This window comes from Ips typographus, linkage group LG3 (assembly GCF_016097725.1).
Source record: "Ips typographus isolate SLU linkage group LG3, UJ_Ityp_2.0, whole genome shotgun sequence".
In the NCBI taxonomy this organism is placed as follows: Eukaryota; Metazoa; Arthropoda; class Insecta; order Coleoptera; family Curculionidae; genus Ips; species Ips typographus.
In genome coordinates this window covers 1,353,670-1,376,818 of record NC_138424.1, presented here as the reverse complement: position 1 = coordinate 1,376,818, position 23,149 = coordinate 1,353,670, and the positions used below count along the sequence as shown (strand labels likewise).

Sequence of the window (23,149 nt, the reverse complement as noted above, 5' to 3'; positions counted from 1 at the left end):
CTGGATGTCAAAAGTGAATTTGTCTTCTGTCAATTTTGTAATTCATTTCTATTCTCTCTGTCTAATACGTTAAGTCTGCCTTAAAATAGACAAAGATAATAAATTGTTGTAGAGGGAGCCACAACATCGCGTCACGCTAACAACGGTTGGATTTCGAAAGTGACAAGAATGACAACTTACTTTCAAATTTTACGTTAAAAAAGTGTGGATGTTTGGTTGGTTAAGTTTTAGAACAATTTTTTACCTAATAAATCAACTTTTTATTTTAAAATAATACTCGTAATTTATTTAAAAAATTAACCGTGTCAGTTTAGTGTATCAAACATGGCACAAGCGAGCGGAAATAAAAAGAAATCTTTTGACCAAAACATCAAAGTGGTAGTCCGGGTCAGGTAAGTCAGGCTTTTTGTCGCCATTATGTGTTTCATCTCGTCGTTTTTCACTGAATTTAAATGGTTGAACTGCCTTGAGCTACTAGGAATAATACTAAAAACCTCTTCCAGACCAATAAGCGAGGAAGAGAAACAGCGAGGCATTAAGAGCATAATAAAGCACCCTTCTTCTAAAGAAGTCCAGTTGAAGGAGAAAATTTACTCCTACGATGGGGTATTTACTCCAGCCAATTCTCAGTATGATGTTTACTCAATGGTTGTTGGGCCCATGATTCATGATGTCATAAGAGGATATAATTGTACTGTGTTTGCTTATGGACAGACTGGTAGTGGTAAAACATATACAATGACGGGGGGTCACATTAGTCATATGTGCAGTCCCACTAATAGTCCAAATTTGAATTGGAGAGAAGTAAGTGTTTTTTTAGTGAACTAGAGTTCTTAACCATTATCCTAAATGATAATTCTGTTTGTTGTTTAACTTAATTAAAAAATAGTGATTAGACAATACCTATAAAATCTGTAGCAAGAAAAAGATATTGGTAAAGGAATTTTTTATACAAGTGGCCCCATCCCAGAAGGTCAATTGACCTTGAATTCTAATTGGGTTGAGTTGGTTTTTTTGAATTAATTAGTTTTTGTTTAGAGGATTTGGTCATTATTACCTAACAGAAGACTAAAATAACAAGGCAAAAAGTGACATCAAACTGATTTTTTTAACTAACTTCAATTCTACTGAGTGTAGCTCCCTTATTTGAGGAGATACAGAAAAGTGTTAATAACAAAGTTGCAGGAAATTTCACACTCTACCAGAATGTATTAAGGTGTGTTTGCCCTTAAAGGCCTCCTCAAGGAATTACAAGGCAAAAAGTGCCTGGATGCTCCAAACTGCTTTTTTTAAACTATCTCCATTTTGACTGAGTATAGCTCTGTCATTTGAGGAATCATTAGTTAATGCAATATATAGTGATTCCCAAAAACTCTTATCCTCCCCTCTTTATCCTGGACACACTGTATATTATGTCTTAATAATGTCCAAACTGTTGATCTTGTGCAATCTTCTGAAAGAAGCAGTAGTAAGAAAATCATAAATATTTTAGGATGAGCAGGCTGGTTGTATACCAAGAGCTGCCGCTCACATTTTTGATGAATTAGGAGCAATGCACATCAAAGAGTATAACGTCAAAGTTTCCTTCTTGGAGCTTTACAACGAAGACGTACGGGACTTGTTGAATGATGATGGCAAAAATCAACCACTTAAGTGAGTTGACAATTTTAATTGTATACGGTTTTAGAGTCAAACCATGTGTTTTTAGCCTTTTTAACGACAACAAGGGAAGCGTCTACGTCCAAAATTTGACAGAACAAACTGTCTTTAACAGTAACGATATTTACACGTTGTTGCGTAAAGGTACTGTACGAAGACAAACGGCATCGACTTTGATGAATCGCCATAGTTCCCGGTCGCATACAGTGTTTACGATAACCGTAAATACCAGAGAATCCACGGTGGATGGGGTGGAAATACTTAAAAGTGGTAAATTGTATCTGGTCGATTTGGCTGGTAGTGAAAATATAGGAAAGTCGGGCGTTAAAGATAAACGCGCACAGGAATCAGCCAATATCAATCGCTCCTTGCTGACTTTAGGAAGAATTATACACATTTTGGCTGATAGAAATTCCAAATACGTACCGTATAGGTAAATTGTAGTGAGTAGAACGTTTTAAATGTTTTAAGCAACACTCTGTTTCAGGGACTCAAAACTGACAAGAATTCTTCAAGACTCTTTGGGCGGTCACACTAAAACATCCATAATCGCCACCGTATCGCCGGCTCAAACGTGTCACGAAGAAACTGCGAGCACTTTAGATTACGCTCTTCGGGCTAGAGATATTAAAAATACTCCAATGATCAACGAAAAATTCTCCAAGGCGGAAATGATGAATGAACTGAACAAGGAAATCGCCAAGTTGCGAAACGATTTAGACGCCGCTCGATCCGGTGATGGTTTCTACGTGTCTAAGGATCGGTGGGAGGAGTGGCAGACGACACTATCGAACAATACTAGCATGATGTCGGTGAAGAACGATATCATTCAGGATCTGAAGAGGAAACTGGGGGAACTAGAGATGGTGCGCGATCTCAAAGAGAAACAGTATGAAGAAGCTATGGTGGCCTGCAAACAAAAGGAAAAGACGATGATTCACAAGTGAGTTTATTTAACTGTCATATATGGTAGTTTGAATGTTGACGTTTGTGTGAAGTTATCTATAAATCAGCCTAGAAACAGATTTAGCAGTAAATCTAGTTCAGGTTTTAAATTATCCACCATGTATTAACAGCATTTTTAATGGATGATAACAAATGCAAAATGGTTCATAAATGAGTCTTATTAATGCATGATTTTTCAATTGTTTTTTTTTCATAGTAGGCAACCAAATACGCTCACAGTATAGTTCTATCCTTCGTTATTTGTATTAAACAGAGAGAAATAGATGCACATTATTTAGTTGACATCTACTCACAGAACTAACTGTCATTGTTAAGGGTGAGTATGATTTTGATTTGCCGTGTCGCCTATGCAACTGACAATTAGTTTTTTCAAACTTTTTAGAATAATAAACATTTACTATTAAGTACAGTCAACGGAAAAATGTTGTAACCAACTCTTATATTAATGAATGTTAATAATTAGCGATTAATAATCTCAATTCTGTTATTCTGTTGAACCATTTCAATTATTAATCGCTTATATCATAGACCAAATGATAAGCATAGACAAACAATGGTAATGGAACTGAAAATTAATTTAAGTAAGCAGCGTGAGATGGCACCACTAAACGCATTGACAAATCAGATTTTTTGTTTTGTTTCTAGGCAAAAAATAACAGATTTTGTGTGTGTTTCACTTCGTTGTATTTTTAGTTTATTTTTAATATTCATCAAGGGTTATTTTATATTTTAATACATTATGAATTCCATGTTTAATCTTAAAACAGTCACGTGACCATTTGTACCTTAAAATGAGTCACGAGATTTAGAGTTTAAAACTAAAAAACGGTCATGTAATCTTTAAAATTAAATTTAATTATTGAAAATAGTCACGTGACCGGTCAAATAATATTTTGCCATTTACAGTCACGTGACCTTTAGGATCCGTTTTGAAGTTAAAAAAGAGTCACATGGACTAAAAAATTAACTTTCAGTTTGAGTCACGTGACCTTTAAAAATATATTTTATTTTTGAAAATCGTCATTTTCACATTGTAAGGAGTCAGGTGACTCTTCAAATGATACTTTGACATCTAAAACAGTTTTGAAACGTTTTGACGTTAAAAATAATTGAAAATTGTCACGTGGTCATTTGCACTGCAAAGAGGGTTAAAAATATCAGTTTAAACTGAAAAACGATTACGTGATTCTGCAAATAACATTTTGACATTTAAAACTGTCGTGTGACATTATAAATTCGATTTTTAATCTTAAAAGAGTCACGTGACCGTTAGGATCCGTTTTGAAGTTGAAAAAGAGTCACGTGACCATTTGCAAATTAAAAGGAGTCACGTAATTTAAAAAAATCACAGTTCAAACTGAAAAACGGTCACGTGACCCTTTTAACATTATTTCGCTATTTACAGTCACGTGACCTTCAGGATTTCGGTTTGACATTAAAAAAGAGGCAGAGTGAATTGAAAAAAAATTTATTGAAAATCGTTATGCGACTTTATGAACTGTAAAAAGAGTCACGTGACCTTTAAAAATATATTTTATTTTTGAAAATCGTCATTTCCACATTGTAAGGAGTCAGGTGACTCTTCAAATAATACTTTGTCTTTTAAAACAGTCACGTGACCTTTTAGGATTTCGTTTTGACATTAAAATAATTGAAAATTGTCACGTGGTCATTTGCACTGCAAAGAGGGTTAAAAATATCAGTTTAAACTGAAAAACGATTACGTGATTCTGCAAATAACATTTTGACATTCAAAACTGTCATGTGACATTATAAAATCCATTTTTAATCTTAAAAGAGTCACGTGACCTTTATGATCCGTTTTAAAGTTAAAGAAGAGTCACGTGGACAAAAAGAAAATTAAATTTGAGTATTGAAAATCGTCACGTGACCATTTGCACATTAAAAGGAGTCACGTAATTTAAAAAAAATCACAGTTCAAACTGAAAAACGGTCACGTGACCCTTTTAACATTATTTCGCTATTTACAGTCACGTGACCTTCAGGATTTCGGTTTGACATTAAAAAAGAGTCACGTGGATTTGAAAAAAGTATTTGATTATTGAAAATCGTTATGCGACTTTATGAACTGTAAAAAGAGTCACGTGACCTTTAAAAATATATTTTATTTTTGAAAATCGTCATTTCCACATTGTAAGGTGACTCTTCAAATGATACTTTGACTTCTAAAACAGTCACGTGACCTTTTAGGATTTCGTTTTGACGTTAAAAATAATTGAAAATTGTCACGTGGCCATTTGTACTGCAAAGAGGGTCACGTGTCTTTAAAAATATCAGTTTAAACTGAAAAACGATTACGTGATCCTGCAAATAACATTTTGACATTTAAAACTGTCATGTGACATTATAAATTTGATTTTTAATCTTAAAAGAGTCACGTGACCTTCAGGATATGTGTTGACGTTAAAAAAGTCACGCAACACTGTCAAAATAACTCGAATACTGCAAGAAAACATTTCAAAACCCTTATTTTTGCAACTTTCGAGCACAGTTTGACAGAGGAACAAATTTGCTTGTCAAACCCACGTGGAATGAGAAAATTACAGTTTTAAGCACTTTTTTGGAATCCTTATTAAATTTTCTATCCAATAACATGAAAACACACTACAAAATTTGGTACAGTCAAGGAGAAAAGTGGTCAAAATTCCTCACATTTCACACATCAAAATTTGAACTGAGAGAAACACAGTTTGAAAGACAGTCAGAGACAAAATCGCCTGTTAAACTCACTTGGTGAGAGAAAATGACTGTTTTAAGTACATTTTTGGAATCCTCATTAAATTATCTTATCCAATAAGCTGAAAAAACATGTCTCTACTCTTTAGTCACGAAATTGACGGATAATTTCCTATCAGCAATCATTTCTTGCGTACCCTGTATATTGTTGTGCTGCTCATTCTTGGTTTTTTGCCTTCGATTTTATCTGCTAATTCCAATAGTTTTTTGTCGTTTGTATAGGTCTACCATACGGCTGAGTTTTCAGTTTCAAATGTTAACCAAATTCGACTTTTTGTAAGTTATTTTAGTTTTAAACTTGACATTTCAATGCTTATACTAATATTGACTACTTGTTTTTTATGTGTTATTTTTAATCTGCTGGTCGTGACGTGCACAAAAAGTAACGCGAATTTCTCTATATTACCCCTCATCATTATCGAATCATTCGTTTCTCAAACTACCGTTTTTTTTTAATCTTAATCACAGGCTTATAATTTATTTTTTTCTGTACATAACACTGAACTTTCATACACTCTTCAGGGCAAAATCGCACATTCTGCAAGAACGTTTCGTCGCCAACTGTTACCTAGAAAAAGTTAAGGAGAAAACACTTCAAACGAAAGAACTGTGCCGCGATCAGGAAATACTCCAAACCAAACTCGAGAACCAGTACTACACCAACTTTGCCAACGTCAATATGGTAAAGGAGAAAGGTTCCCAATTGGCCACCAATCTAAACTCGATGTTGAACATTATGGATATATGTAAAACGGACTGGCGACGAACCGCAGGCGGTTTGGAACAGAAATTGGAAGAAATCGAGGACGTTCAAAAAAACTCGGTGCAAGAGTCCGTTGAGAATATTACGCAAAAAATGCTAACGTTTGAGGAAGATCTTCACGCCAATTTGGAGACGGTGGAGACGACGTTGAAGTCGGAGCTGTTTCCTAATATTGCGCGAATGTCAAATGGATATGAGGAAATTAAAACTGCAGTCGATGATTGGGCTCGAATCACGCGGCAAACGTCAGATGAGGTATTATAGTTTTAAATTTTAACAAATTTCTAGTGTAAAGCTGGGCTTATACAGCGCACAATGCATAACATAGAAAGTGGCTTTACAGTAATGCCTACTGTCGTTTATACAGCGCACAACACTTGCACAATACCGCATAGAAAGTTCATAATTTTTAACTTTCTGTGCAATTCTTATGCGAAAACAACTGTACGCATGCGCAAAATTTTGTAATGTCATATTTTGACATCCGCCGTCCGTCATTGTATTGTGTTATTGTTTTGTTTATGAATTGTGCATTTGGATTGTTCAAGAATTGTGGTTTGTTGTTGATTTTGTATTTGTGATTTTTTGGTCATTTAGTGCAATAAAAACAGTTGAAGTGTCTACGGAAAAAACAGAGTTTAGTGGTTAAAATTATCTAGAGCTAATTAGTTTCTCTTTACATCAAGAATTTATTAAACAATTGCAAATGGAACCTTGGCAACAATTGGGGCTTCTACTCTTGATGGGTGCTGCAACTACAGCATTAAGCTTAGATGTCAAGAAAAGGAGAATACGGAGGTTTAAAACGCGACCTATGAATAGAAAACACAATGAACATAGTGTTTTTGAAAAAATAGTTTGGAGAAAAACATGATACAGAGCAGTTTTTCAAATATACGCATAGGATTCCAGAACTGTTCCATAAGTTATTAGCTCTTGTGAGACAAGACAAAAAATCCAATTAGCCCAAAACAAGGTCTTCTGCCCTCACTCTGCAGTAAGTATATTCTCAATTCCAAATAAAAATGTGTAGTATTGCCAGTTCTGTTTTTCAGTTATTTAGGTATCAGAAGGTTGTTCTATGCAGGAAATAGCATGGAATAATAACACCTGAACGCTGTCATCTTGTGTTGTGAGTGGTGGTTGGAATCATCATGGTCGGTTTGTGTTGGCTTTCTAAATATGGAGAATTCTAATATATTGTTGTTATTAAAAATGTTTTTTTTTCCCCTTATCCAACTTTACAACACCTTTTTTGCTTTATCGTCCTTATCTGTGCTTTCATTTCACATTTCAATGACATTTATCACGTGTTGTCATAAACTCATTTCATTGGTTAAAAATTATATGTTGTGCGACTGTATAAACACCAAAAAGAAACACTTGTGATTTCTTGTGCAATGTTATGCATTGTGCGCTGTATAAACTATAAACCCAGCTTAACTCGTTGCTGTATCTATTCTAGTTCACTAAACATAACGAAACATTAACGGCCAACGTCGAGTCAACCATCGGAAGCTTTTGCAACTCCCTTTCAAACCACTTAAACAAACTTAAAGATGACAAATTAAGCGTACTGAGCGATATAAAGCGTTTCAGCGCGGTAACCGAAAATGATTTAAACGTCATTGAAAACCTTTTGGGTTTTATAGATGTTTGGAAAACCAGCAAGTTTCCGAGCGTCTTCAATTCACAGCTAAATGTTCGGACTAACATTGAAGAGAGTTTTTGTACGGTAATGAAAAGTACGTTACAAATATGGTTTGGCGATTAAAAATGAATGTATTTATAGACTGTGAAGGGAAAGCATGAAGAAGTGTCTGTGATGCTGGAGAACGGAACTGAACATTTGAAGGACTTTGAGGCCAAATGCGAGGAATTAACTGCTATGATGTCTAGAGTCAATGCTCAGAGTAAGAAAGATGTTGAAGAGGTAAGTTGTGTCCTGAAACTTTAATAGGACACTTTAAGATTTGATTTATTTTATTGTAGGTGGTTGAGTATACGCGACAAAGTTTCAAAGACGACCTAGGATACAGATTCAAATCAGTATTAGACGACGTACGTCACCTGTCCCAAGATATCGATACACAACTGTCCGAAGCTGACAAATTGTTATACGCTTGCGAGCATCTGCGCGCCGAATTGGACAAGAATGTTGTCCCGGTAATCAGAGCCGGGGACACGCCCGTAATCAAACAATTCACAAATTCGAAACGTTTGAGCGAAGAGGTCCCGGCTCGTTACGCCCTAGTCAAGAAATATCGAGATGAATTTTCAAAGGTTAGAGTCTTTTGATTTGCATTTTTTTTTTTGCAAAATGTGTTTTTTTTTAAGGACGCCGAAGACCATTCTGTAGATCTAAATATCTCATTTGATGCGGCTATTCAGGAACTGAACGTAAGTCATTGTGAGTATTGAATGTTAAATGTTAGAGTTTATTTTTTTTTAGGTGACGGACGAAAATATCCAAGAAGACCACTCGTAACGTAAGACACTTAATTTTATTAGTTTAGGCACCTAGCTAAAGCTATAAAGTGGCGTATGTGACACTAATAAGTGAATTTCTGGTTGAAACTCACTGTCAGTTTATGTCAAAAGTTGGTGTATATAAAATAAAATTTTACGTGTGTTGTGGGGTGTACGTTTGAAAATTTTAAATTTTTTGGTAGCAAATAAGACACTGTTGTGCTTTTTTATGTTGGCAAACTAGTATTACTGCTATAAACAATTGCAAAAAAAGACCAATTTTACTGTACTTTAACGTGTGCAATTATTTTTGGAATTCTGTATTATAAACGTACGTGTTATTTTTTCCAAAAGTAAACTGTGATGATTAAATATATTTGCTTGATATTACTGTATCCATAATTCCGTATTTTTAAGAGAAGCTCAAAACACGAATTGATGTTAAAAACTGGGCCAAAGTGTACACGTTCTGTTTCGACGCTTTGCTCACTTTGTTTCTGACAAATATTCCACTGGTCGTTTTCATTAAGTGGTACAAATCGGCGGCAAACTAAAACAAAAAAATTGGTGACACTGTGTATACAAAGAAATAGTCAAACCTTGGGCGTGTCCACTTCTTTTTCGGAAAAGGTTTGACTAACTTCGGTACAGTCGATAAAAGCGGCCTTGAGCGGAGTGACTAATAACATCTGGTGATTTTTCTAATTTCAAAATTTAATTTAGTAGTTTTAACGAAAATCTATTTTAGCGGAAGAGCCACAGATACTGTTGATCACGTGACCAAAGAAATTGTGGACATTCCCTTTTAAGAACTAATGTTAAACGTCAGTTGTAATGCTATCAAATAATTAGTACTATCGATTATTCTTAGAAATACGTATGTGTCTTAATTTGTCGAAATTGCCTTTGTCACGTGATGTGTCAACTTTTGAGAATCGCTGTGTTGTGCCAAAGAATAGCTATTTAACACAACAGAGACAGTTGAAAAGAGAAAGCGAATTAGAGAGAGAAAGACTTTGCCTACCAAAGTTAAGAGACAATAGAGAGATATGGATGTGCAAATGATGCCTTGTCCCTAATAGTGGCTTCCTTATGTTGACATTTGCGCATGCGTTTTTCAATTTTAATAAGGCGAGCCACTAATAGGGAAATTAAGACTTGGTCATGCTTGGCTTTAAGGAGTCTTTATTGTACTTCGGTTAGTTCCGTATCATTCGGCGATTTTCGTTTCAATTCTCAGGTTAGAATTTAAAATAATAACTCAGCCTTATAGTTGACATCTCCATAGTACTACAAAGTTGTATAAACACTGCCTGAACTTTTTTTACCTTTACCGCCTGGAGTTATTAAAAAGCACTCAGTAAAGTTTTCTACCATATCTTTCTAATGGACTGCTATTGGCTTTGATCGTTAATTATCAGGAGTTTCATTGGTTGGTCATTCAGGTTGTTAAAGAACGTTGCCATATTTCAGACCACATCAAATATTTATTTTAAAACATCAGTTTAAAGTTAATAATAGTTAATAAGAATTGATATCTTCTAATGATTAAGAGACGAACTTAAACACTAACTCAAAAAAAGTAAATAATTATTATAAGAAATTAGTTTATATTTGATCCTGAAAATTGGATGCAACTTTTATTTCAAAGTGAAATAAGATAAGAGACAACCGGCAACATGAAAGAAATTATGCCGGCTGTCCCTTCTTGTTAAATAGCTATTCTTTGGTTGTGCTATGTTGCCAATTCGTTGTTGACTTTTTAAGGTAACGTATCACTGGCAACACAGCTACTAGTAGCAAAGTCTACTACGATTTATTGACAGCATAAATAAGCTTTATTTTAAATCTTACTTGTTTTCCTTTGTCTGGAAAATATTCTCTCATTTGTACGACAATTTTCCGTCTGTCTGCCGGCAAATTCCATCTCGACCACGAAAAATTAAACGAATTTGATATCTGCGCCATATTGTAGTACAGGTGCTTTTCCATTGGCCAGTGTTTTTCGCAACATCCTGTATTTGAAAGGTTCACAGAAATAAAGTGACTTTTTGATATGTTTGTGGTTACCGTTGACGTAACAAAAGGCGTCGAAATCTGGAAATATGTCAATTCCAGCCTCCATCATCGTCTGTAAACAAACGTCAACATTTTTTTTACACGGTTTTTTAATTTGGGTTTTTGAACCTTTTTTAATTTGTGCAATTTCATGTATTTTCCAACCGAATCTTGCATGGTCATATTGGGACTGTTCTGCAATTGCGTAACGGCGATCAAACCGTCTTTTACGTTGAATTCCAGCATTAAAATGGCGGCCGTGAGCTGCACAGTCACCGAATCGCTACAATAAACTGTGCAAGCCAACCTCTACACACAAATGTAGAAAAAAAGCATACTCGGCTTCCGGTTTAATATCGTAGGCCTGAAATGGCAAATTTGAGTAACGGCAAGTGGCCAGGCCGTAGATCCCAAACACTCCCGTCCTAAAGCTGACCATACACTTATCTTCATTGTGCTTGACGTCGTAGACATCATCACTAGTCCATCGACTGTTCTCCTCGTCCCAGCGGCACACCACGGGTAGTTCCAGAAAAATCACGTGGGACGGCCACCTGAAGAAATCACGTGTGGGTCCCATAAATAACATTGTTGCCACACTGTACAGGGTGCTGCATTTTCGATGGTTTTACGGGGTACAGAGTAAACGGTAATAGATAGAAAAAAAGTAGCATACGTGTTCTGATCTCTTTTTCTGAGCTGAGATGACTGGAGAAGAGTGGGCTGCGCAAACTTCTTTTGTTTCAAAGATACGGGGGGCTTTTGAAAATTGGTCATTTTGAAACCTCCTCTGTATTTCATTTGCTATTAAAGTTATCAAAAAAGGAACAACGGTTTCCGGTAGAACTTTTGACGTAGAATCCAATGGCGTAGTCAGTTTTTTTCTATTACGTTTAGTTTCTGACATATGACAGTAAGTTATTTTTTTTTTAATGGAACACCCTATATATTTTTAGTTCATTTAATTCTGTTGATTTTTACTTTTTCAACGGTGTATTAAAACATATAAGTTTGTAAACGTTAATCTTGGTAATTAGAAAAATAGCGTTTCCTTAACAAAAAAGTGCTAAATAATATGTATAAAAATACCCACAGTCGAAACAAAATTTGGCTATGTTCATATTAACATGTTATATATCGTTTATAAACAGTTTTTTCAACTTCTACCTTAAAAATAGTAGAAAATAGAAATGGCCACTTTTCTTATTAAAGTGACGGTAGAACTGTTTGTAACTTAGATTTTTAATAAAATTTATTAAAAATATTTAATTTTCTGATGTGTTAGTTTATATGATTTCCGATTTTGTTTGGTATTTTAGATATTGGCCTTTTTTTAGCTAAGCAAAGGTCCTTTTTTTAAAATAACAGGATTAACCTCTACAAACTTATATGTTGTAATACACCGTTGAAAAGGTAAAAATAAACAGAATTAAATGAACTAAAAATATATAGGGTGTTCCATTTAAAAAAATATAATTTAGTGTCATATGTCAGAAACTAAACGTAATATAAAAAAACTGACTACGCCATTGGATTCTACGTCAAAAGTTCTACCGGAAACCGTTTTTCCTTTTTTGATAAGTTTAATAGCAAATGAAATACAGAGGAGGTTTCAAAATGACCAATTTTCAGAAGCCCCCCGTATCTTTGAAACAAAAGAAGTTTGCGCAGCCCACTGTTCGCCAGTCATCTCAGCTCAGAAAAAGAGATCAGAACACGTATGCTACTTTTTTTCTATCTATTACCGTTTTCTCTGTACCCCGTAAAACCATCGAAAATCCAGCACCCTGTACAGGGTGCTGCATTTTCGATGGTTTTACGGGGTACAGAGAAAACGGTAATAGATAGAAAAAAAGTAGCATACGTGTTCCGATCTCTTTTTCCGAGCTGAGATGAGTGGCGAAGAGTGGGCTGTGCAAACTTCTTTTGTTTCAAAGATAGGGGGGGCTTTTGAAAATTGATCATTTTGGTCACACCTCCTCTGTATTTCATTTGCTATTAAAGTTATCAAAAAAAGGAAAAACGGTTTCCGGTAGAAGTTTTGACGTAGAATCCAATGGCGTAGTCAGTTTTTTTTCTATTACGTTTAGTTTCTGACATATGACAGTAAGTTAAATTTTTTTAAATGGAACACCCTATATATTTTTAGTTCATTTAATTCTGCTGATTTTTACTTTTTCAACGGTGTATTAAAACATATAAGTTTGTAAACGATAATCTCGGTAATTAGAAAAAAAGCATTTCCTTAACAAAAAAGTGCTAAATAATATGTATAAAAATACCCACAGTCGAAACAAAATTTGGCTATGTTCATATTAACATGTTACATGTCGTTTATAAACAGTTTTTTGAATTTCCTACTTAAAAATAGTAGAAAATAGAAATGGCCACTTTTCTTATTAAAGTGACGGTAGAACTGTTTGTAACTTAGATTTTTAATAAGATTTATTAAAAATATTTAATTTTCTGATGTGTTAGTTTATATGATTTCCGATTTTGTTTGGTATTTTAGATATTGGCCTTTTCTTAGCTTAGCAAAAGTATTTTTTTAAAATATCAGGATTAACCTTTACAAACTTATATGTTGTAATACACCGTTGAAAAGGTAAAAATCAACAGAATTAAATGACGTAAAAATATATAGGATGTTCCATTTAAAAAAATGTAACTTACTGTCATATGTCAGAAACTAAACGGAATAAAAAAAAACTGACTACGCCATTGGATTCTACATGAAAACTTCTACCGGGAACCGATCTTCCTTTTTTGATAACTTTAAGAGCAACTGAAATACTTAAGAGGTTCAAAAATTACCAATTTTCGAAAACCCCCCGTATCTTTGAAACAAAAGAAGGTTGCGCCGCCCACTTTTCGCCAGTCATCTCAGCTCAGAAAAAGAGATACTTTTTTTCTATCTATTACCGTTTTCTCTGTACCCCGTAAAACCATCGAATTTGCAGCACTCTGTACATACTTAACATTAATAAAAATCAGTTTGTCCAACTCCTCTTCCTGTTTTTTGATCTCCTCTTCCAGTTCTTCCGGCAGTTTTCGGATGCTTGTGTCTGATGATGTGGGTTCTGGTTCCGGTGGTATGTAGGGGGTGTAAATTACCTTGAAAGGGAGCACTTTCAGTTTTTTTGGTAAATAAACTGCAAAAATTAGGCTGTGTGGTAAGAGTGTATACGTTTTAAGTTTAGGGTAGTTTACGAGTGGTGATTGTCATGTCCATAGTAACAAAGTCTTGGGGTTGTGGAGGCTGTGCCAGGAGGTTTAAGTGAAAAACCCCGCCCAAGATGACAAATTTTCTTAAATTAACTACGTTTTCCGCTACGGCAATTTGTAATCTGGTTCTAGTTTCATTGTACAGTTCATCTGAAAATTATAAAACTTAGGAAAGCAATTAATTTCTTTTTACCTTACACCTTCTAAACTCAACGCAAATTCACTTGCAGTAGGTTTTAGTTGCTTGAAGGGCACTAAAGGCACTTCGTCCTCGCATCCATCGACCCACTCTTTATTTTCAGTATTCTCAAACTCTATCACAATTACTCAAATAAATGGGGTAAATCAAATTATGTTAGTAGAGGCAAATTACTAATTTTCTTTTCCTCTTCTTGGGGTGGTTGATCGTTTGCAGTGACGCCCTCTGTTGGTGTTTGCTCGCTTTCTGGTTCCTCTTTGACTACCGGTTTGATTGGTGTGATGTCTCTGTTGTGGTATTTGTACTTTAATTGGGTTCGCCACTCTTTTTTTGTTATGGCCAACATATCTGGAAGAATATACACTGAATGTATGTTGCACAAATGAGCGATTTTAAGGTAAATGACAGTTTACAAATGTTGATAATAGGAAGTTACGTCACAACTAAAGTATACAAACCCATATAAAAGTCCGGGGGTACTTCGGGCATGCGATAGGTGTCGCTGAGATCGCTCAGATGATCGTACGTCAAGTACATGGCCCTTATGGCGGCGTTCTCGCAATCCACCGTGATTGGAAAAAGAGCCGTCAGGTCCATCAAATTGAAAGAAATGTCGATACGCGGTCTATAAAATTATTAACAAAATATCGTGGTTTCAAGGCAAAATTTGAGTGTTATCAGTGACGGCAGTCACAAGCTGACTTTTTGTCGTTTACCAATAGGGTTGCCAGATTAAGGGACTTTTTTTTCTGGGGAATTTCTGTTGAGGGAAAAATATTTCCCCGGGGACTAACTGGGGAAACCACCCTTTTTGGGACAGTTCTAGTGAATGAGAAACGCACTATACTTTCAAAATCTGTGGAAGAGCGTATACTAAAGTTTTATATTTCAGTTTGCCGTGCACAACAGTATTCTAGGCCAGTTTTATCAGTCATTATTGTTTTTCCATAAACAGAAAAGAAAGCAGAAGTTTTGGACGTTTGAAGGAATCTCCTAACTGTCATAGGAACGAAGTTAATAGCTGTCAAATTGTGACTTTTTCAAGCACTTGCACTGCTTTATTTCCCAGTCAATATTTCGGATTATTGTAATTTTTGAAAGAAAATTGTATTCGGGTAAAAAAAAGGCAAAATTACGAGCTATATTTTGACGTTTAAACGAAATTTTTAGCTGCCTTAGTAACCAAGTTAGCACGTGTGTCAAATAAGAACAGAAAAAAAGTGACAGTTTGGGGATTTTTTGCTATTTCGACTGGGGAAATGGAGTCGACGGATCTGGCAACCCTGTTTACCAACAAAACGACGTTCCAAGAATAATGGGTTTAGAGTGCATAAACTGACCATGCAATAAAATAATACAAAATGAAATTTTTATTCTTACTTTGGGGGTCTTCTAGGGTTGGGCAGAGGGATGGGCAACATGACCCGCAACCAAACACACACGGTCACGTGATCATCCTTAAAATTAAAATCCGCCGTCGGAATGTTGATTCTATTTAGATTGCGTTCGACGTTGCGCAACAGTCTGTAAGTAGCCACGTCCAAACAGTTGGCCTGGTAATCCCTGAATAGTTGACGGATCTGAAACGTCGCTACTCTCACCATCGGGAATTTAAAGGTGAATGGGCACCGCTTACCCAGTACCAGTTTTCGAGTTTATTTTTATCCTCATCGCTGACAGTTTCGATCAAATCGTCCAATTCACCTAAAAGCTACACCAAAAAAAAAAATTGTCAGTTTATAGACAGCTGACAGAACCTTAAGGGCGTCAGTAGTCCGCTCGGACGCGTCCTCCATTTTGGTTTTATCCAAATCAATATCCCACAAGTGCAGATAAGTGTTCATTTCGGCACACACTGCCGGATTGGGCAGTTTACCGCACTCCAAGTATTTCTTCCACTGAAACTCAACATTGAAAAGGCCTTGTCCACTTTCAAAACGTTGACTAACCTCGAGTTCGCATTTTTCTTCTTTGGTAATGAGGACGTTGGCGTTGATTATGTCCTCAATGACTGCGGCACTGTCTTGTAACTGCTCCATTCTTAAGCCTTGCTCCAACGTTTCTCTTTTGTCTTTTTCAATGGCCGCCAAACGATCTTCTTCTTTTTTCTTTCTGATCATTTCCTCCAATCTAATAAGGTCCAAATTTGCTTCAAACCCATTTTATACAATGTGTGATAAATCCAAAACCGACCATAGGAAAACCGTGTAACTGACAGAGAAACGTAGATAATTGCATGCGTGGGACAAAAACAGAAAACGAAAAAAATACCAAGTAGGCCATATTTTCAGTACGCTGTTGCCACAATCCAATACATTTTGTCGACGGTATTGGATTTTGGCAACAGCGTACTGAAAATATGGCCTACTTGGTATTTTTTTCGTTTTCTGTCTTTGTCCCACGCATGCAATTATCTACGTTTCTCTGTCAGTTACACGGTTTTCCTATGATCGGTTTTGGATTTACCACACCTGTATAAAGGAGTTTTAACTGGTGATAAACAATGATGAACCTTACTGACCTTCTAGCTTGAGCCTCCATTTCCGCTTTGGCTTTTTCTGCCATTTCTGCAGTCATTTTGGCCTTCTCTTTCTTGGAAGCTTTCTTTTTAGGTCCCTAAAACATAAACGTTTTAAATGTTGTTAGAAACTGTAATACAGAGGGTGTGAAGGGAGACACTGTAGAGTATAACTTGGTAGGTGTTGATGGGACACCCTGTAGATACACATTAATTTGTCAGATTTAAACCTTTTTGTCTTCTTTATCAGCGTTATCGGCTGCTGCATCTTCCACACCTAATTTAACCGGTTAATACTGAATTTTGCCTGATTTTTTTTTTGGACATTTACCCAATTCTTTTGCTTGTTGTTTCAGATCGTCCAGAAGTTTTTTCACCTCGTCATAGTCCATTTCTCCCTTTTTACCGGCTAATAAAACACATTTAAACGGTTTTGCCGGAAACAGTCTGGTGTTTGGTCACCTTTAACAGGTTTTTCCGGTTTTTTCTTTTCACCACCTTTAGCTTTCCTCTTTTCTTTTTCCTGTGGTTTTTTCTTATCTTTTTTGGATTTTTTCTTCTCTTCCAACGATTTTTTCCGTGGGATTTCTTCCGAGTCCACACTAGACCCCATCGACATGTCCGACGACATTATACTACTATATCAAGGAATTAGTTAATCATATACAGGGTGTGTGTTATAAGTACAGTTTTCACCTCAATCTTTGTCTACCTGCTGTGTCACTTTCAGTTTGATACAGGGAGAATCTGGTACCACTAGATGGAAAACTGCTTCGTTTACTGACGCTACAAGAATTGTCGTTATGTGATTGGAATTGGGGCGAATTGTCACAACTTTACCTAACCGATCTTGTTCTTGTTTTTGGGGGAATATCATCTTCGTATTCTTCAAAAGTAGTGCTATCTCTGGAATTTTAATTTGATAAATGGTGTGGGTGGAATAGTCGGAAACCAACCTGACTGATTGGCCGGACTTTCGTTTTCCCCCTTTCCCCTTTTTCTTCTTTTCTCCAGCATCAAAACTGGTAACCCGCTCTGATATGGACACTCTGCTTTTATCCAACTTTTTACTGTCTCTCTGGGCTAGAATTGGTTTACTCGGTACCGCCAGCTGTGAATAATTCACAAAGAATCACAAATTGTTGTTGATATTGCTTGCCGTTACCTCTGATGATGATTCATTTTGCACTTCTTTGTCTACAGTGGTTGGTTTCTGTTTCTTGCCTTTTTTCTCTTTAGACTTTTTTGTAACTTCTTTTTCTACTGACTGTAATGCTTGGTTAGACTGGTTTTAAGCTGTAATAAGAAGTTGTACCTCTTTACTAGCTTCCTCTTCTTTTACAGCCTTCTTCCCTAGATTGTCAAATAAATTACTACCAAATATGAGTAAGGTGTATTGTAACCTTTTTTGCCACCCTTCTTTTTACTGCTTTCTTCTTCAGTTTGAGGGTCTTCATCAGCTTTGCTTTTACCTCCCTTATTCCCTATAAATTTGCATTCAAATCATTTAACTAGTTGTGGTTGGTTGTGTTGTATGAAACCTTTTTTACTTTTTCCAGGATCTGAATCTTCAGTCTTGTTTTCTTCAACTTTTATAAGAAAATTAATTTATAATAATTTAAGAAATGTAATCAACAGTTACCACCACTTATTGCAGGCACTTCTGCTCCTTCAGTTGGTTGTTCCACGTTTTCTGAGGAAAACTTTCTTTCAGAAACACAAATTTTAATTGGTTGTGTGTCACCTGGTTTTTCCTGTTCTAGGTTGGTTTCCTCCGGAATGGTGGATAGGTTGGGCTCAGCATTTTCCGCTGCTTTATCCACGTTGTGCTCCTTTTTACCCCCTTTTTTTCCCATGTCATTTGCTCAAAAAATTAACAAAAAAATGTCAGTTTTGATTGACTTTGGTGCATCAGCATATGCCAAATTTGTGATTGGTCAAAAAAGATGCTTTTTTTGACCAATTACCATACGTTCTTCAAACAATAACAATAATAGTTGATTAACAAAGCAATTCATAAGTTTCAAAGTGCAGAAACCTTACTTGCAACCTATTAAAAACACGTACTTTTCACAAATTAAAATTGCAGATTTATGTAAACAATTAAATAGTGCACTACGATGTCTTATTATTGTTGCACTGTAAATTTGCCCAGTCATATTATGTAGGTATATCCGTTTAGCTAAGTACAGTTAGTATGAAATCTATAAATTATTAAATACACACTCTATAAAGGCTAATTACATACAATATTGTATAAACGTTATGTAAATGAAACTACAATAATAATAACCAAATCAGTTTGCTATTGTATTAAAATCAGGTCATTTTCGAACTTAGGACTTTCCAGTGTTACACTTTCTCAATCATTTATTTGAAATTTTAATGTGAATAGACTTGAACAGTGAACACTCGAGGTAAGTGACCTTTTTTTTGTAAAGGAAGAAAATCACGACTAAAAAATTATAGGAAAAGATGGCCGACTATGAAATTGACGTCACGATCCCGGAGTTTTTCACCGGAAAAACTATTTTTGTAACTGGCGGTTCAGGCTTTATAGGCAAAGTGCTGATCGAAAAACTGCTGAGAAGTTGTCCGGACCTGGCGCTGATCTACGTTCTGATGCGCCCCAAAAAAGGCAAAAGTCAGGAAGAACGAATCAAACAAATGATTAACGACAGTGTACGAAGTTTCAACCTTTATGTGATTGGTCAAAAAAGTAGCCTTCAGCTTGCTTGTCTTGACCAATCACAAACAACGAACAGAGCGAAATTAATGAATTTTTTTTATTAGGTTTTCAGCGTGCTCAGAAAAGAACGTCCAGAAAACCTCAAAAAAATCATTCCAATAAATGGAGATGTAACCTCTTTAGGTTTAGGTAATACACTGCAACATTCTACAATATAATTTTGGTAACATGGAAAAATATATACAGGGTTGTCACCTGAAAATCGAAAACTCCTAACAGACACGGTGAATATCGTATATCACGCGGCCGCTTCTGTCCGTTTTGATGATACACTGAAGGACGCCATTTTCTTAAACACTCGAGGAACAAGGGAAGTGGCCAAGTTGGCTTTGGAAACTAAAAACTTGGAAGTGTTTGTGCATGTTTCTACCACGTACTGTCACACAGACAAACAGGTAAAATTTTTCTTAAAAATCCGTTTCTATTTGTAGAATTAGAGACAAATTGGCGTTTTCACTCCATGGAGCGAGCAGAGCCTTTTTGACGTCACAATGACGTAATTTGACAGTTGGTCAAATTATGGTTTTGCTAAATTACGTCATCGTGACGTCAAAAACGCTCTGCTCACTCCATGGAGGTTGAAAACGAATGCCGCCACCTTGAAAGTTTGACAGAACAAATGGCGGCAAAACTTCGTACGTCATTTGGGTTTTAATATTTAGCATTATCAAGGCAAAACCATGCAGTGCACACTCCTTTACTAGTTACACACTAAAGACAAAGACAACACTGCTGACAGGCGGTTTATCCTGTAAAATATTAAATTTTAAAAGTCCTTGTCGGATTAGACAATTAAAGTGTGACGTATACAATGCTTGTTTCTTTCTAATCACGTGCTTTAGACAAAGAGAGAGTAACATATAGTAAAAACAACTAGATTAGAAAGTAAAAATACAGTTATTTTGGCTAACTCCACATCTCACACTGTATATATTCAATTAATTTTCTCTGTAATCTTTTTTCTGTTACAAATTTCAGGTAATTGATGAAAAAGTGTACCCGCCACTGTGCAGCTGGGAAGAGGCCATAAAAGTGGCCGAAACGTTGGACCCCCACATTTTAAACGTGCTCACCCCCCACTACATAAGTCCTTTCCCCAATACCTACACCTTTACCAAACGATTAGGAGAGGGCGTGGTCGAAGATTTGTGTTCCGGGAAAATACCCACTGTTATCATGCGACCGTCTATTGGTATGTATTTTTTTGTAACACCCTGTATATTAAAGTTTGATTTTTAAAGTGATCAACGCCCACAAAGAACCATTACCAGGATGGGGGGATAATTTCAATGGTCCAGTTGGAATACTAGTGGCTGGTGGTAAAGGTAAAGTTTTCCTAGTTTTGGGTAAAGTTATCCACCGCACACTTTTAATAATAATTGTTGTGTAGGTATTCTAAGGTCTGTTTACACGAAACCGAATTTAGTTGCCGATTATGTTCCGGTGGATATCGTGATTAAGGCAATTATAATGACCACTTGGTGGGCGGCAATGAAAAAGTAAACTTACCATTTTTTGTCGCTCACTAAATCTAAACTTGAATTATCTGCAGAATCAAAAAGAACGAAATCGAATTGGATGTGTATAATGCCAGTAACAATAACCTCAACAACGTTACAGTAGAACAAATGGTTGCCATGGGTATGTGTGTTCAATAATCATTAACATCCAGTATAAAAGAGATGTTATAGGGGACCGAATCACGTGGGAAGTGCCTCTGAACGATATTTTGTGGTCTCCAACCGGTTACGTCACTTCCTCTTATTTAATACATTTCTACAATGTTATTATTTACCATTTGGTACCGGCACTTATTGTGGATGGTTTACTAAAATTACTAGGACAAAAACCCAGGTAAACAAATTGTGCTAGTAACCCAAAAGATGATTATGTTTGGTTTTAGGCTTCTAAAAATCCAAAGAAAAATCTATATAGCCAATATGGCCTTGCAATACTTTATTACCAGAGATTGGACGTTTATTAACGACAAAAGCGTTAAACTGGAACAAAGTTTGCTGTCCAAAGACGTGGACGCTTTCTCCTATGGCCCTCAGGACATTGATCTTTATCAATACTTTAAACAGGCCACTTATGGTTCAAGGCAGTACCTGCTTAAAGAGGATATCAGTACTCTACCCCAAGCCATAAAGCACAGTAGAAGGTATTGAGTTGAAAATAAGCAAAGTTGCCAAATCTGTACTAACTTTTTTCCAGAATGTATGTGCTGCACCTTTTTGCTATTGCTCTGTGGTATTCTCTGGCAATATGGGTGATATTCAAGTATGACTTACCAGGAGTAATTAAAGGAGTGTTCTATAAAATTTATGTGTATATAAGAGATTTATAACAAATTGTTTTAATTACACTTCTAAGATAAAAATGTAAGGTATAGAGGTTTATTGTAATTTTGTTTGCTTTAGGTTTGATCAAAGAGAGTTACAGCCTAAACATGAATAGTTTTCTTTTGAAACAATTTTGTGAAAGTTTCATTAACAGGTAATATAAATTAAGAAATAACACTTTGAGTGCAAAATAAATAATATGAGATACCAACATGGGTTTAAACAAAATCAAACAGCAGTTTTCTATGTTTTTAAGAAAGACAGTGAAAGCTCTGAACAAGGGAAAAAAATAGAATTAATCCTGCACAAACTTACAGTTAACATTATTCAGTGTCCTCGTCTGAGGTATTGATGTTCAAAGAATAGTAATGAGCTGGTGTTCTAGCTGAAGGCTTATTCCGTGTTCTTTTGGTAGGTTTGCTAGGCAACTTATTTTTTGGGCTTTCCTTCTCCTTTTTCCTTTAACAAAGAACAACAAACTATACATTTAGAACAACCAGTAGTTATAAGTAAATAACTCACTCTGGTGACCTATAGTCTCTCATGTTGAACTTGAGTCGCTCAATGTCACTAGCTGATAACCCATAAGCCTCACTGAAAAAGCACCATTTACATAAATAAAGTCACAGTTTTGGCAAACTAACTTTTTAATGTCAGGAAAGATATTTTTTAGGAAGCGATTTCTCATACTTTGGTAGGTTCTCTCTCCACACACCCTATCTTTTTCCATTTGTTTCCAAATTTCATTCCCCCTCAAATGTGTTAAAGTAGTTTTCAACAATGCCTCCAAAATTTGCTTATCCTCTTCCAAAGAGTAAAGACGAGCAGCTGAGAACTCATCTGATCTGTTATAAACTATTTTTTTAGGAGCTCACTAATGGTAAAACTCTTATACCTAACAGGCGGTTTTTGCTTTTGGCCATGGAATTTTGCTCCAGCTCTTAGCTTTTGAATGTCAGCAGCGACCAGTCCATATTTGGGCAAGTGCAGTTCCGGCAGTATAATCTTCAAGTACCTGTTTTTAAGGCTTTGCCATGTTCTGCGCTTCTCCATTTCCTTCTCCATGTCTTTCCATATTCGATTACCTTTAACTTCACACTCTACATCTTTTTCCATTATATAATCGATAATTTCCTTGTCGTCGCTAACTAAATACACAGACTTTTCCATCTTTTAAGCTGGGTATTTTTCTGTTTTTTTTTTTAATTGACCATATAAAATACAAAAATTCTTTTTGAATTAACATAACCTAACCAAACAACTTTAACCGCCACTGTCAAAATAAAAACAGGGGTTAGATTTATTTATTTGTTACTAGCACGTGATCTCTTAAAGAAAAGTCCAGTCTCATCACGTGACCAATGTTATAAGTTTGTAGTATTTTTAATTTTGACAGCAATCATATGAGACTTTTAAATATGGAAATATACAATGTGATTACTTG

General features: G+C 35.7%; 4 protein-coding genes and 1 long non-coding RNA gene across 9 annotated transcripts; 2 read left to right on the top strand and 3 right to left on the bottom strand.

Annotated features, from left to right (window-relative positions):
• The first annotated feature begins 181 nt into the window (after nt 1–181).
• Nucleotides 182–8,999, top strand: LOC145726462 (uncharacterized). Its single transcript, XM_081975553.1, has 11 exons — nt 182–392; nt 504–804; nt 1,493–1,653; nt 1,709–2,092; nt 2,147–2,602; nt 5,905–6,400; nt 7,611–7,880; nt 7,938–8,078; nt 8,138–8,428; nt 8,483–8,545; nt 8,598–8,999. Exons 1-11 carry the CDS (start codon nt 325–327, stop codon nt 8,631–8,633), a joined length of 2,667 nt encoding a protein of 888 aa, XP_081831679.1. The 5' UTR covers nt 182–324; the 3' UTR covers nt 8,634–8,999.
• On the bottom strand, nt 3,750–5,906 carry LOC145726511 (uncharacterized). Its single transcript, XR_014177611.1, has 3 exons — nt 4,736–5,906; nt 4,367–4,434; nt 3,750–4,144 (listed from the first exon to the last, which is right to left on the bottom strand). It is a non-coding gene; the product is annotated as an uncharacterized LOC145726511 (long non-coding RNA).
• LOC145726457 (dynein axonemal intermediate chain 7-like) lies at nt 8,973–22,152 on the bottom strand. Of its 5 annotated transcripts, none has more exons than XM_081975541.1 (29): nt 22,021–22,152; nt 18,359–18,478; nt 18,257–18,307; nt 18,156–18,203; nt 18,018–18,098; nt 17,930–17,967; nt 17,780–17,881; nt 17,571–17,725; nt 17,455–17,520; nt 17,311–17,400; nt 17,077–17,252; nt 16,946–17,023; nt 16,845–16,891; nt 16,618–16,712; nt 16,046–16,226; nt 15,854–15,994; nt 15,733–15,807; nt 15,477–15,676; nt 14,555–14,721; nt 14,271–14,444; nt 14,098–14,211; nt 13,883–14,047; nt 13,647–13,824; nt 11,011–11,226; nt 10,802–10,955; nt 10,685–10,745; nt 10,469–10,629; nt 9,214–9,315; nt 8,973–9,164 (listed from the first exon to the last, which is right to left on the bottom strand). In XM_081975541.1, the coding sequence occupies exons 2-29, from the start codon at nt 18,468–18,470 to the stop codon at nt 9,027–9,029; spliced, it is 3,366 nt and encodes a 1,121-aa protein (XP_081831667.1). In that variant the 5' UTR covers nt 18,471–18,478; nt 22,021–22,152; the 3' UTR covers nt 8,973–9,026. The 5 variants fall into 5 exon arrangements, with proteins under 5 accessions (XP_081831667.1, XP_081831669.1, XP_081831670.1 ...); XM_081975543.1 differs by having other exon boundaries at nt 17,077–17,249; XM_081975544.1 differs by having other exon boundaries at nt 18,030–18,098.
• Nucleotides 18,757–21,811, top strand: LOC145726471 (fatty acyl-CoA reductase wat). The gene is made up of 11 exons (XM_081975570.1): nt 18,757–19,031; nt 19,084–19,296; nt 19,408–19,492; nt 19,550–19,758; nt 20,342–20,555; nt 20,605–20,688; nt 20,754–20,862; nt 20,916–21,004; nt 21,055–21,217; nt 21,267–21,524; nt 21,578–21,811. The coding sequence occupies exons 2-11, from the start codon at nt 19,090–19,092 to the stop codon at nt 21,708–21,710; spliced, it is 1,551 nt and encodes a 516-aa protein (XP_081831696.1). The 5' UTR covers nt 18,757–19,031; nt 19,084–19,089; the 3' UTR covers nt 21,711–21,811.
• On the bottom strand, nt 21,675–23,142 carry LOC145726490 (uncharacterized). Its single transcript, XM_081975617.1, has 4 exons — nt 22,601–23,142; nt 22,350–22,550; nt 22,228–22,299; nt 21,675–22,164 (listed from the first exon to the last, which is right to left on the bottom strand). The coding sequence occupies exons 1-4, from the start codon at nt 22,873–22,875 to the stop codon at nt 22,029–22,031; spliced, it is 684 nt and encodes a 227-aa protein (XP_081831743.1). The 5' UTR covers nt 22,876–23,142; the 3' UTR covers nt 21,675–22,028.
• Between the last annotated feature and the right edge of the window lie 7 nt (nt 23,143–23,149).